Consider the following 11,799-nt stretch of genomic DNA (forward strand, 5'->3'; position numbering starts at 1 on the left):
GGTATAACTATGATTGATGTAGGCATGCGCATTGCCTATAGAAACGAGCACCGGGAGGTACAACATTCTTGAGTTTCAAGTTTAATTCTTCAAGCAGCTCAAGCCATATTTTTTTTAAGTTTAAGTGGGTCTAGTTCAAAATACGACAGCGTCTTGAAATATAACAAATCTCTACGGGTGGCCTGAATTTAAGTAGCTTTCTGTAAGAATCAAGCAAAATCTGAAAAAATACACACAAAAAATTCTACATATTTTTATTTTTTGCAATTAAGTTGTTTTTTAAACTTACATTTCAAAGTTTTTTTTGGAAACAATATTCAAGCGTACTCTGTAGAAATCGATTTGAAGACCCATTAACAAAAACAACAAAAACAAAAAACAACAAAAAACAAAACGAAACGAAACGAAACAAAGAATGGATATCCATCAGTTTTTTATAAGGATTTGTTAACAATTTGGAAGCTACAATTGTCAATTACAAAATCGCCATTTAATGCAAAAACGGTATTAGCCTACTGCGATTAGTAAAAGGTAAACACTGGCTTACCGGCACAGATATTTTCTTCTATTTGACCAGTGAAAGACTGATATCAAGAAATATAATGATACTTTATTGTCATTTAAAGGTTAATCGAAATGACACATCGTTTTGTTGAGTAAAGAAGGACTTTTTTACAGTGTCGAAAGTGATAATCTCTTATTGCTCTCCATACTGACAATCAACTATAAAATGTAGCATCCACTTTCCTTTTATGATCTTGGGAAAAGTACTGTCGACAGTAAAAAAATCAATGCACAGCTGTTTGGTCACAGTGATTGTACTATTTTTGTTCTACAGAATAAATTATCAGTGTACCGATGTACTCAGTTGTGAGATGAATGCGTAAATGCATAACAAGGATCAATATAAAATATGTTACATTAAATTATAAAAAATGCAGAGATACGTATTAACAATTAAGTAGTTGGTTGATATAAGCTGTATATGAAAACATCGCACAGAAATGACACCCGTATTACAAATCATCAGCCTATTTTTACTTTGTTATTATGCTAGTGGCCACGGTAAGTATAAAAAATATTAATCTTATTACTAAAAACCGTAAAATTTTGATGGCACTTTATTTTTGCAATGGTTTCATTTAGTATTTGAACGCGAAAAAAATAGTCATGAATATTTTTTACTGATAAATTGAGGTGTAAAGTCCTATGGAAAAAGGAACAGATATGGTAAAACGTAACAAATGCACCAGTGTATAGAGAAAATACCTACTTACCGGTGCACCTGAGCAATACTCACAGTTTTTAGCCCGGTTTGGTCATTTACTTGTGTCTTTTTACTTTGTCTAGTCGTTGTAAAATGGGTTATGTTCTTTGATGTATATGTCTATTTCCTTTGTCTAGTCGTTATAAACTGGGTTATGTTCTTTGATGTATGTGTGTGTTTTCTTTGTCTAGTTGTTATTAAATGGGTTATTCTTTTTATTCACTGCTCCCTTGATTTCTCTAGGGAGTCCATGCAAAATACCAGGCAGTTGGTTGCGCATGATTTTTTTTTCTCAAAAAAGTTCCATCCATTTCATATTGCAAATGCATCATTTCTTTAAGTTGAATTTTGGTCTTGGATTAAGTGCAACGGTTGAGGAGAAATAAATTACAAAGCATTGAAATCCATTGAAAAGGAGAGACAGCTTTTTCATTTAAAATAAAATATTGTTGCTTTCTTAGGTAACTTTTGAATCATTTTCTGAGCAATACATTGTCGATTTATAAATTTTTTTGTACTATTTGACATACATATGATATCACGATTACATTGGAACAAAGAATTCCATGGGATAAAATTTACCATGTGCCATTTCATATCACTGATACTGCTGCCTGGTTTCTGCATGGGCAGTCTCTTAATAAACGACAATTTTGCTTTAAATAAACGCCCAAAACCAACGATAGGAATTCTGTCTTTGTTCTTTTAAAATTGATTCCTAATACTTGCTTGTCCCTATTTTTTTTATATTTTTAAAAGGCGACAAAAATTGTATTATTCATTTTTAGATGGATATCACCATGGCGGAGTGTGTGGGTTCCCTTGCTCTCTTCAAAATAAAACCTATGAACTTTGTCCTTGTGACCCAAATAACAAACACCAGACCTACATGGTTGATGGGAACAATGACGTAATGGTTCTGAGGGAGACTGTCGGGAATAGCCACAACAACTGGGAATGTTTCTGGAGAAGTGGACGATTCTATATTGTCCGGTAGGTTATGTTAAATGATCAAGTCTAAAGGGAGGGCCACAACATCTTCATATATCCCCGGATAATTAAATGGTTCTATTTGTTAAATATTTATCTTCTAAACTCTTTACTCTATGTTGCCTCATGATAAATTGAAATCTTGTTTAAAAGGACTTATTTAAAAATCTTTTTGTTGTTTCGAAAAATTATGTTGTTCTTGGTTAAAAATCCACATATTTTTTTTCTAAAACTTTGCAGAAGGGTAAAGTGTGCCACACAGAAAAGCATGTATGCGATATGCATGATTTCCTCATTGATAACATATTTGTCACATTTACAGGAGCTATTTTTCAACAAAACGTTTGGATTCCAGTGGAAACAAAGTGTGCTCCTCAACTAATCGATTTGTTTTTTTTTTTATTCATACGAGACTGAATTTCTTCAGAATCTCGTAAAAAATAAAAATATAAAAGATGCTAAATCCTTTAACTTTACATACAACTATATTGATGATGCATTTTCTATCAACAACCCTTCTTGTGGTAAATGGTTACCTTCAGTATATCCACCAAAGCTTGAGATAAAGGAGACTACAGAAACAGCTTGTTCGGCATCTTATCTGGATCTACATCTCGAATTTGACAACAGTGGTCATCTCAGCACTAAAATTTATGATAATAGAGCCGACTTTAATTTTAATATCATACATTCCTTTACCTGTGCATGAGCAGCAATATACCTTCATCTCCTGCATATGGTGTTTATATTTGACAATTGATTCGCTACGCTAGAATAAGTACTAACTACTCTGATTTCCTAGAACGCTATACATATCTGCAGACCTTTGAATCAGAAGTATGGGGAAATGGGTCTCAAAAGGTCTCTACCAAATTATTTTTTAGATATCAGTCCTTGGTTGAAAAATACTCAGTTTTTTCTAAAATAATGAGTAATGAGTGTTTTTTGGGCTGATGTGACCGCTGATTTACCGATTATGACGCAATAGCATGTAAAAGCTTTTTAATCACCACTGGTATATTCATGCCACAATGGAAGAGGGGGGTTTAGTATGCTGTAAAAACAAGATTTAACCCACCATTTCGTTTTGATTAGTGTTCGGTATTCTGTATCGATTTCAAGAATTGATCCGAATTCAGATTTTTATAGTTCGTTTTATTGTTGTATTTTCCCACCACTGTCCCATGTTAGAGGATGGTTGAACATGTTTAACCCCGCCACATACTTTATGTGCCGGTCCCAAGACAGGAACCTGTGGTCCTGTTGATTTTGATAAACATCTGAGGAAAAGCCAACATTAACTAATTGTTTCAAGCGAAGTATAGAGATTTTTTGTAACGGTTGGTACAGGTGTTGAATATTATATAATTATATGTCTGAGGGAATGGCCGCAGAATTAAGAAATGAGAAGTGGATGATTCCACTAGTTGCCGGTGTTGATTATGAAATAATGCTGAGGGATTGGCGACAAAAACGATTAATGTTGGCAGTATTGTGTTGTTCATAAAGTGAGGTGTTTATTAATGACCATTAATAAATAGGTAAATATATTCCATAGAGTACGGTGATGTATAGTAGATGGGAATCAAGGAAACCAATGTTATAGCGGAAATCAAAAGATAGTAATCCAGGGACAAAGACCAGACATGGAAAATAGACATACACAACAAAGAACATAAAATAACCAATATAATATGTACACAGCAACAAAAGTAAATGAGCAACTCGGATTTCACTTAAAATTGGGAGTTTGGACCAAGTGCACATGTAGGGTAATGAGGAACAAATGAAGCGTAGTAACAACTTTACCAAACTGATAAAATCTAGGAAAAAATATAAGTCCGTACAATATGTCAATATCAGTGTAAAAAACCAGTTAGTTGGATACCATCTTGTACGGGCATTTCAAAATGAAAGGTTGGTTAGACCAGGCTTTAAAGCGCTAAACCATGCATGCAATACGGTTCATTATTTACGGCATATTTTAACGCAAATGAGCAGCATAAAATTGGGATCAAATAATGAATTTTATGTTAAATTAAATAGACGTATCATAACTTATTATGTCTAATTCCGTGGCAAATATTCTTGAGAAGTAGATAGCTTAGTTGTTTCATATTCTTAATTATAAATATTCTAAAAGAAATGCAACATTCACCGGGATCGTTCGAAGAGATGTACACATTTTTGTTTGTTATTGGTTTCACAATGTTTCTAGTACTGTAAATGATCCTTTATTTATGGTTTACTGGAGACAGCAAACAAGTCTAGAACAATGTTTCTTTTCCATAAATCAAGAAGTAGTAAATAATGTTTTATAGTTTACAGCAATGTTACAACGTCAGACATCTTGACGTTCCCGAATATGACAAACAGCAAAAGGCGAAAACGGGAAACAGAGACAATCGACATACAGTATAGCGAATAATATAAAATGAAACTACTTATAAAAACTGAAGTTGGAAAAGAAAAGACCAAACAGACTAAAGCATTTGTTGCATGAACTTTCACTAAAAACTTGTTATTATATGTAAAGTGAAAAGGCAAGGCTTAACTTGAAAATTTCAAAGGCTTTAAAAAAAACGATTAACAGATAAAAGGCCGAAAAACTATTGTTTCTGTCATTGTAGACGTTTCAACGATAGAGAAAATTATCAATACCGCTGTATGAAGGATTCGATGTACGACACCGACAAAGACATCCGGGTATTTTGCATGTCAGATTGGGGTAGGTATGTTTTTAAATTTGATGTTATATTTAAATTTCCACAACCTGGAGTCGAGGCTCAATGTTGTGATAAATGAATATAATCTCTTGATTTGGTCGGCATTCTTCGCTTCGAGGTAGTTAAGTACATGTAATTGGACGTTTTAAATGATCATTAACTCGATTTTGCCCATTCTCTACCAAAAGCAATATCCCACTGAACAAGTCAGTGATGAAGTTAGTTATTGAGGTTTTTAAAACACACTTAAAACTAGAAAATTATAAGCGTCATAATGAATGGCAGTAGTATATCACAATAATTAACGAAAATAGCATGGAAAAGTGTATTTTTTTATGATTTAGATATATTGAGATGTAATCAAGCAAAGTGCAATGTGCACAATAAGTGAAACCTTTTCTCTCATAATTAAGGTCTGTTTGTTTGTTTGTTTGTTGGGGTTTAACGCCCGAGCAGCAATATTTCAGCTATATTCAGGCGATGAACATGAAGTGGATGATAAAATGAACATGATATGATGATGAAATAAAAAATTGGATGTGACACAAGGCCAACGGGTCGACAAAATTTGATTGCCACTGGAAATAGGGAGAGTAGGGTAGGGTCGGGCAATTTAGCCTCCTGGTGCGGAGCTCTATGGTTCCTACTCCGGAAGAATTCCACAGTAGGGTTTTTTTAACGTGTGAGGAAGTGGCATCTTCCCCAACACGGTGCACCACTATGGTTTGCTTCAGGTTTTCCGTATTATAGCCTGACAACCCCAGCATGTAACACGCCAGGGGTACCCCATTCCACCACCTGGGACACACAACCCAGTTGCTCTGTGGGCATAGCGCCCTACCCCCGGCTAGGGTTCTGAGCACTATTTAGACGCCTGTACGACAAGCTTAGCGCTGCTACAGGCCTATTCTTTTAACACCCGGACCTGCACGGGTCTAATTGAGGTCGGGGAATTTAAGTGTAATCTATATATCTATATATAAGTCATAAAAAATACACTTTTTTCCTTGCTATTTTTGTTAATTATTGTGTTATCATGATACACTACTACCATTCGATATACTTTCACTAAAGGGTGCTTTCTGATGGAAACGTAATCAAATTCAACTTTCAAAATGGTGGGTTGTTTCATACCATGTTTCATCCACCGCCTGATTCTCAGAGAGACTGACACTTAATTACTTTCTTTTACATAACATTTGAATTTAAATTATTCTTACACAAAGGTACAGATATCACTAATCACCAAAATAATTGAAGTAGAGTGGTATCGCGGAGGTTGGTAGACCGTTTAATACCACAGTTTGGAGGGGGTGTACTCTTAGATCGTATCAAATTCTAGCTTTAAGCGCTTGATATATATCAAAATCCGCGAGAAATGAGAACCTTCAAAGAAAGCAGATTATTCCACTTGTTTGAAAGAGTAATCAAGGGAACCAAGTTCTAGCGGAAATCAAAAGAATGTAATCCAGGAACAAAGACCAGACATGGGAAACTAAACAAAGAACAAAAAATAACCGAATTATTACATACAAAGTATCAAAAGTAAATCAACAACTCAGACTCACTAAAAACGGGGAGTATTGACCAGGTGCACCGGTAGGGTAAACGTCCTCAGCTATTCTAGAAACACCGGCCGGGTTGCTCACAAAACATTAGGTTCAGGGTAAACGAAAGACGAAATCTGATTTGCATCACACACATTTCATGATATATTTCTTTATCTAAGTGACGTACCCAAACACCACTGTCCCCCATCCATGTGAGGTTTGTGGAAGAAATAAATTCGACAAAAAGAACACTCTTACTGTGAAAGGTATGTGATAATAATTGTTTATGATAGGATTGTTAGACAATTCCAGAGGTGACAATAAATATAAAGTCCTTTAAGAATAAACGCCTGTAATCAAGTCACCGATACCTTCATTTCACTCTCCCTTAGCAGTGATAGGTGTATTGAAGAGATGCGACATGTGCTCTACAAGAATAATTTTAAAATCCGACCATGTATTTCAAATCTATCACAAATTGGTATTCTTGTTCTTTCCGATAAAAAAACAAAAACCAACAGAGTACGAACTAAGTTTTTGATTGTTTGGTAACGGTGACAATGTGTGACTGACCTAATATATGGTAACGATAACAGTTTGTGACTGATCTGATTCTATGATAACGGTGACAATGTGTGACTGACCAGATTGAATGATAAACGTGATTCTATAGTAACGTTAACATTTTGTGATTGACGTGATTCTATGATAACGATAACAGAACAGAGTGTGGCTAACCCGATTCAATAATAACCGTGACAATATATAACTGACCTAATTCTATGGTAACAGTGACATAGCGTGGCTGACCTGATTCTATGGTAATGGTAAAAGTTTGTGCCTGATCTGTTTCTGTGGTAGCAGTAACAATTTGTAACTGACCTGATTCTATGGCAACGGTAACAATTTGTGATCGACCTGAATCTTTTGCAACGGTAACAATTCGTGCAACTGACCTATTCGACCAATGTTGTCCGATACAAAAAATATTGAGCAGGACGTAGTAGTTATATAATCAATTCCTTGAAATATTGCAGCCTGCCAAAATTTTGTTCTTAGATAAATACATTCTCATAAAAATTAAAATGAATATAAATGTTTATTTATTTGTTCAAATATTTTACCAACTATATTGGTGTTCAATGTAAAAACGTATCAGCTATTCATATAACTTTAAAAGGCTTTCCATTCAAGATTTTTTATTTTGCTTTTTCACTTTATTCTTGCAGAGAAATCAGTTGGTAAGGTTCTTTTTTTACTTGTATGTACATATTATTGATGCAAATTTCATATGTATCGTATAATAAAGGCGCTTAGACATCAAACACTCAGGAAGACAAAATGATTCTATTTAATTTTGACATGTCCGTGTATTGTATGTTGAAGTTATTTTGTGTAGGAGAAGGCCTTGTGTTCTAAACTTTTCTTCTTGTTATTTCTTGACTTCATTTTCGTCCTTTGAAATACATAATTTTGCGTTACGAGATGTCAACAAACAAGGTCATTCCTATGACATCAGACATTTATATGCTTAATGTTTGACCATCATTGTCTGTTTTAATCAGGTTCGATTAATCTTTCTCAGCATCAACAATTATATAATGTGATTATACATGTTTACAGCATGCCAAATACATATGGTTCTTAATCGCACTGATTAATGTTTTTGTTCTTACGTCATTAGATTGTGGATTCAGTAAGTACGAATAATATGAGTTAGGCACAAACGAGTTTCGCACTTATAAATTTTTGTTACGTTTGTTAAGGCATTGGAAAAGGGACGATGGCTGAAAGGGGTGAGATAGGATAGGTAAACGGCAATACATTAAAAAAAGTAATTCAGTGTACCGGATCTAGACACTGTAAATACAAGTAATTCTTTTTTTATTTTTCTGTTTTTTTAATTGTATATTTTGATTGTAAAATAAAATTAAAGGCTTCTTTCACTTTGTATTCACTTCCTTTGCCCATTTCTGTAGGCCTGTCCGATACCTATTCCGGTTTCGCTGGACGTCATTTATAAACTTCGCGTGCGATGTTCGGTATGAACTATAAAAAATTTAGAATTTAACTACTTACGTAAACGATGCTTACAGTTTTCACCAAATCATCCATATGTTCGTTCCAAACAGAGCGGTTGGCCGGAAGCAATTTTTAGATTTTTTATAATATAGAATAATGAAGTATTTAGTACGAAATATGTTAGTTATTATAAACGATAAAATGGTTTTACACAAAGCCTTCTTCAATAAATTATTTTACACTTTTTTTTAACATCATACAGTTCATTGTTTAAAAGTGTTTATATCATAATATGTAACAGGTTAGTATTGATTTGTTTTCTTTTTTTAATATGAACATAGATTTGTGTATTGTCTCCATTATTGTAGTTTTCCTTGAATCAAATTGTAAGTATTTCATATTGATTTCTAATGCTAGTATAAGCACTGTCATTTTATAAAGTAAATGAAAGAGTAATCAAGGGAACCAAGGTTATAGTGGTTATCAAAAGAATGTAATCCAGGGACAAAGACCAGACATGGAAAACAGACATACACAACAAAGAACATAAAGTAACTAAAATCATACATACAAAGTAACAAAAGAAAATGAGCAACTCGGACTAAAAAATTGGGAGCAAGGAAGAGGTGCACCGGTAGGGTAAGCGTCCTCTGTTTTTCTAGAGACACCCGCCGAATTGCTCATAAAAAGTCAAGTCCGGGGTGGACGAAAGAGGAAAGGAAAACTATAACACAATGAATAAATCAGTTTTCATGGTGGCGCAGATGGATACACCGTAATGATGAGTTTATGATGACGACCATAAAACTCTTGTAGTGATGGCTTCAATCTTGTAGCAAAATAACCCTGCTCCAGAAGCCTATTTGTTAGAATTCTAGCGCGATACAAAAAGTCTGCGAAGTCTCGGCAAGCTCTGGCATAACGTATTAGTTGTGATATGAACACTCCATACGCAGGTGCTGAAGGGATGTTGCCACAGATAAAAGGTAAGTTGACAATTCTAAATGAAAAGTCATCACGTTTGTCGTAAAGTTTGGTCAATAGTTTTCCTTTACCATCGATTTCTAAGTGTAGGTCAAGATATGAGGCTGACTGCACAGTGTCTTTAGTATCCTTTATCTCAAGTTCTTTGGGTTAAAAGTTTGTTACACCAGGTTTTATAACATTAAACCTCCCGTTTCCTTGCATAACGGTTCATGATTTCCGGTATATTTCAATGCAAATGGTAGCATAAAATTGCCACCACAATCGGTAAAATCAGTACTAAAAACAATACAGAAGATATGAACAATAAATAAGTGGAAAAAAAAGAAAGAAATACAAAAACATTGGTAAATCCAAGCCACGAGTTTCAAAAAGTCTCTTTTTTTTTGGAACAATACACTTTTATACCTTCTCTCTGTTTTACCTTGCAGTCATATTCCGTGCGTCCGTCTGTTTCACTTTTACTATGACATGTTTCTCAGATTCTATCGGGGGGAATGCTTAGATATTTAAAACATTGCTTTTGTATAAAGATTGTACATTGTCTCTCCTTTCCATGTTCCTGCTTTTATCTAAACTTTGTGCTGACCTACTGATTAGGTATTTTCTAGGTGACGCATAATATGGAAATTTTCGTTACAGATTTCTCAAATTCTATCGAAGGGCCGGAGTCCATTAGATATTAGCATGATGACTTGCACCGTGTCTGCTCTTTTGAGGTTCATCGCTTATCTACTTTCCGTTGGTTGTACCGACTAAGTATTTTTTACGTGAAGTATTATGGAAATTTCGTAACATTTCTCAGCATCTATCAGAAGGAATGCTTGGATATTTGGTTTATTGCTTTTGCGTGGTGACTTGCACCGTGTTTGCTCTTTCCAGGTTCATCGCTTATCTACTTTCTCTTTGCCGTATCGGCTGAGTATCTTTTTACATGAAACATAATGGAAATTTGGTAACATATCTCAGCTTCTGTTGGAAGGAATGCTTAGATATTTGGTCTATTTCCTTTGCATTTTGAATCCCCCTTTCGAGATTGTTTGCTTTGCTTCTATTTGTTTACCATAAAACATTTTCATATGTAGTTCTTATATGCAAATGAATTCACGGATAAAGTAGAGTTAGGGTATTCCTAGTATGACTTAGCGAGCATCATCTTGTTATAATTTCATTCAATCTGCTTTGCATCTACAAATGTGTTTCAAAGTATAAGCACAACGTTGTTTCTATTGGATAGGCAAATTAAATATAAAAAATTAACTCACGTCTTACATATATCAAATTAATTAAGCTTTTTTTACATTTCAGACTGTGGTTGTGAGTTGCCATTACTGTGTTCTAGTTGGTCACAAAATACAACTGCCTGTAACAAATGCGAAACCTCAGAGGGCAATGATGATGGTTTTTGTTGCCCTTCATGATTATAGAAGTCGGTTGATCATTAAACGAGATACTCATAAATGTCTCAGTCTTTGGTAACATAAATTAACAAGATTCAAACAGTTTTGTTTTAATGTTTTTGTTTTATCCCCATTCTGGAAGTCCCTTAACAACAATATTCTTTGGCATTTCTTGCACGTTCACATTGTTGATCTTTACTGAACAGATTACATAATCTTATATTACATTACATACATTTTGGGCAAAGGGTAGATTAAACATCATGCCATTGTTTTAAATCAACCATAATTTATTTAACATTTCATATTTTCGGGAAAATTATGATTTGTAAATATTTGTAAAAAACCCAATCGTATAATTATTAATTGTACCTTATATGGTCATCGAAATCTAAAGTATTTAAGTAGCTGTCTTTGTAAGAATCATGCAAAATCTGAAAAATGTGATACACCGCAAAAAAGGCTACGTATTGCTATTGTTGTAATTAAGTTGTATTATGGGTCTATACTATAAAATGTGTAATTATTCATTCAAATCTGCCTGCTCTTAGAAGATAATCAACATTGAAAATCCAGTAGATTCTATTGTATTTGAGCGTCATTTACAGAGTTGTCTCCCTTAATTTTGAAATCTACAGTGCATTCTATATAATTTTTATCTCCTAAGAGCACGGGTTATATGAAAAACCACATGTTATTTTCTGTTTACTATGACATTTCAAACAAAATATCAAAAATAAAAATATGTAGGCTTTTTACCCATGAATCACATTTTGCATGATCCTTAGCTGGAGTGCTACTTAATATTTAGAAATGGAAACGGTTTTAATAAGTAGTTATTTATCTAGAATGATTCATTA

At 34.0% G+C, this 11,799-nt stretch overlaps 1 protein-coding gene across 1 annotated transcript; it reads left to right on the plus strand.

The window, feature by feature from the left end:
- The first annotated feature begins 950 nt into the window (after positions 1-950).
- On the plus strand, positions 951-6,807 carry LOC148596640 (uncharacterized). Its single transcript, XM_088564296.1, has 4 exons — positions 951-1,065; positions 2,056-2,260; positions 4,888-4,985; positions 6,713-6,807. The coding sequence occupies exons 1-4, from the start codon at positions 1,005-1,007 to the stop codon at positions 6,805-6,807; spliced, it is 459 nt and encodes a 152-aa protein (XP_088420422.1). The 5' UTR covers positions 951-1,004.
- Positions 6,808-11,799: the final 4,992 nt, after the last annotated feature.

Source organism: Perna viridis, chromosome 15, assembly GCF_037379345.1.
Source record: "Perna viridis isolate PV_CMFRI_1.1 ecotype Kerala chromosome 15, ASM3737934v1, whole genome shotgun sequence".
Lineage (NCBI taxonomy): Eukaryota > Metazoa > Mollusca > Bivalvia > Mytilida > Mytilidae > Perna > Perna viridis.

What these genes read in the sequence shown, in the direction of transcription:
- LOC148596640 (XM_088564296.1), top strand. Translation starts at nt 1,005, where the DNA reads ATGACACCCGTATTACAAATCATCAGCCTATTTTTACTTTGTTATTAT. An exon ending in TTATTATGCTAGTGGCCACG is followed by an intron (nt 1,066 to 2,055) that starts GTAAGTATAAAA and finishes ATTCATTTTTAG; the next exon opens with ATGGATATCACCATGGCGGA. An exon ending in ATTTTGCATGTCAGATTGGG is followed by an intron (nt 4,986 to 6,712) that starts GTAGGTATGTTT and finishes TCTTTATCTAAG; the next exon opens with TGACGTACCCAAACACCACT.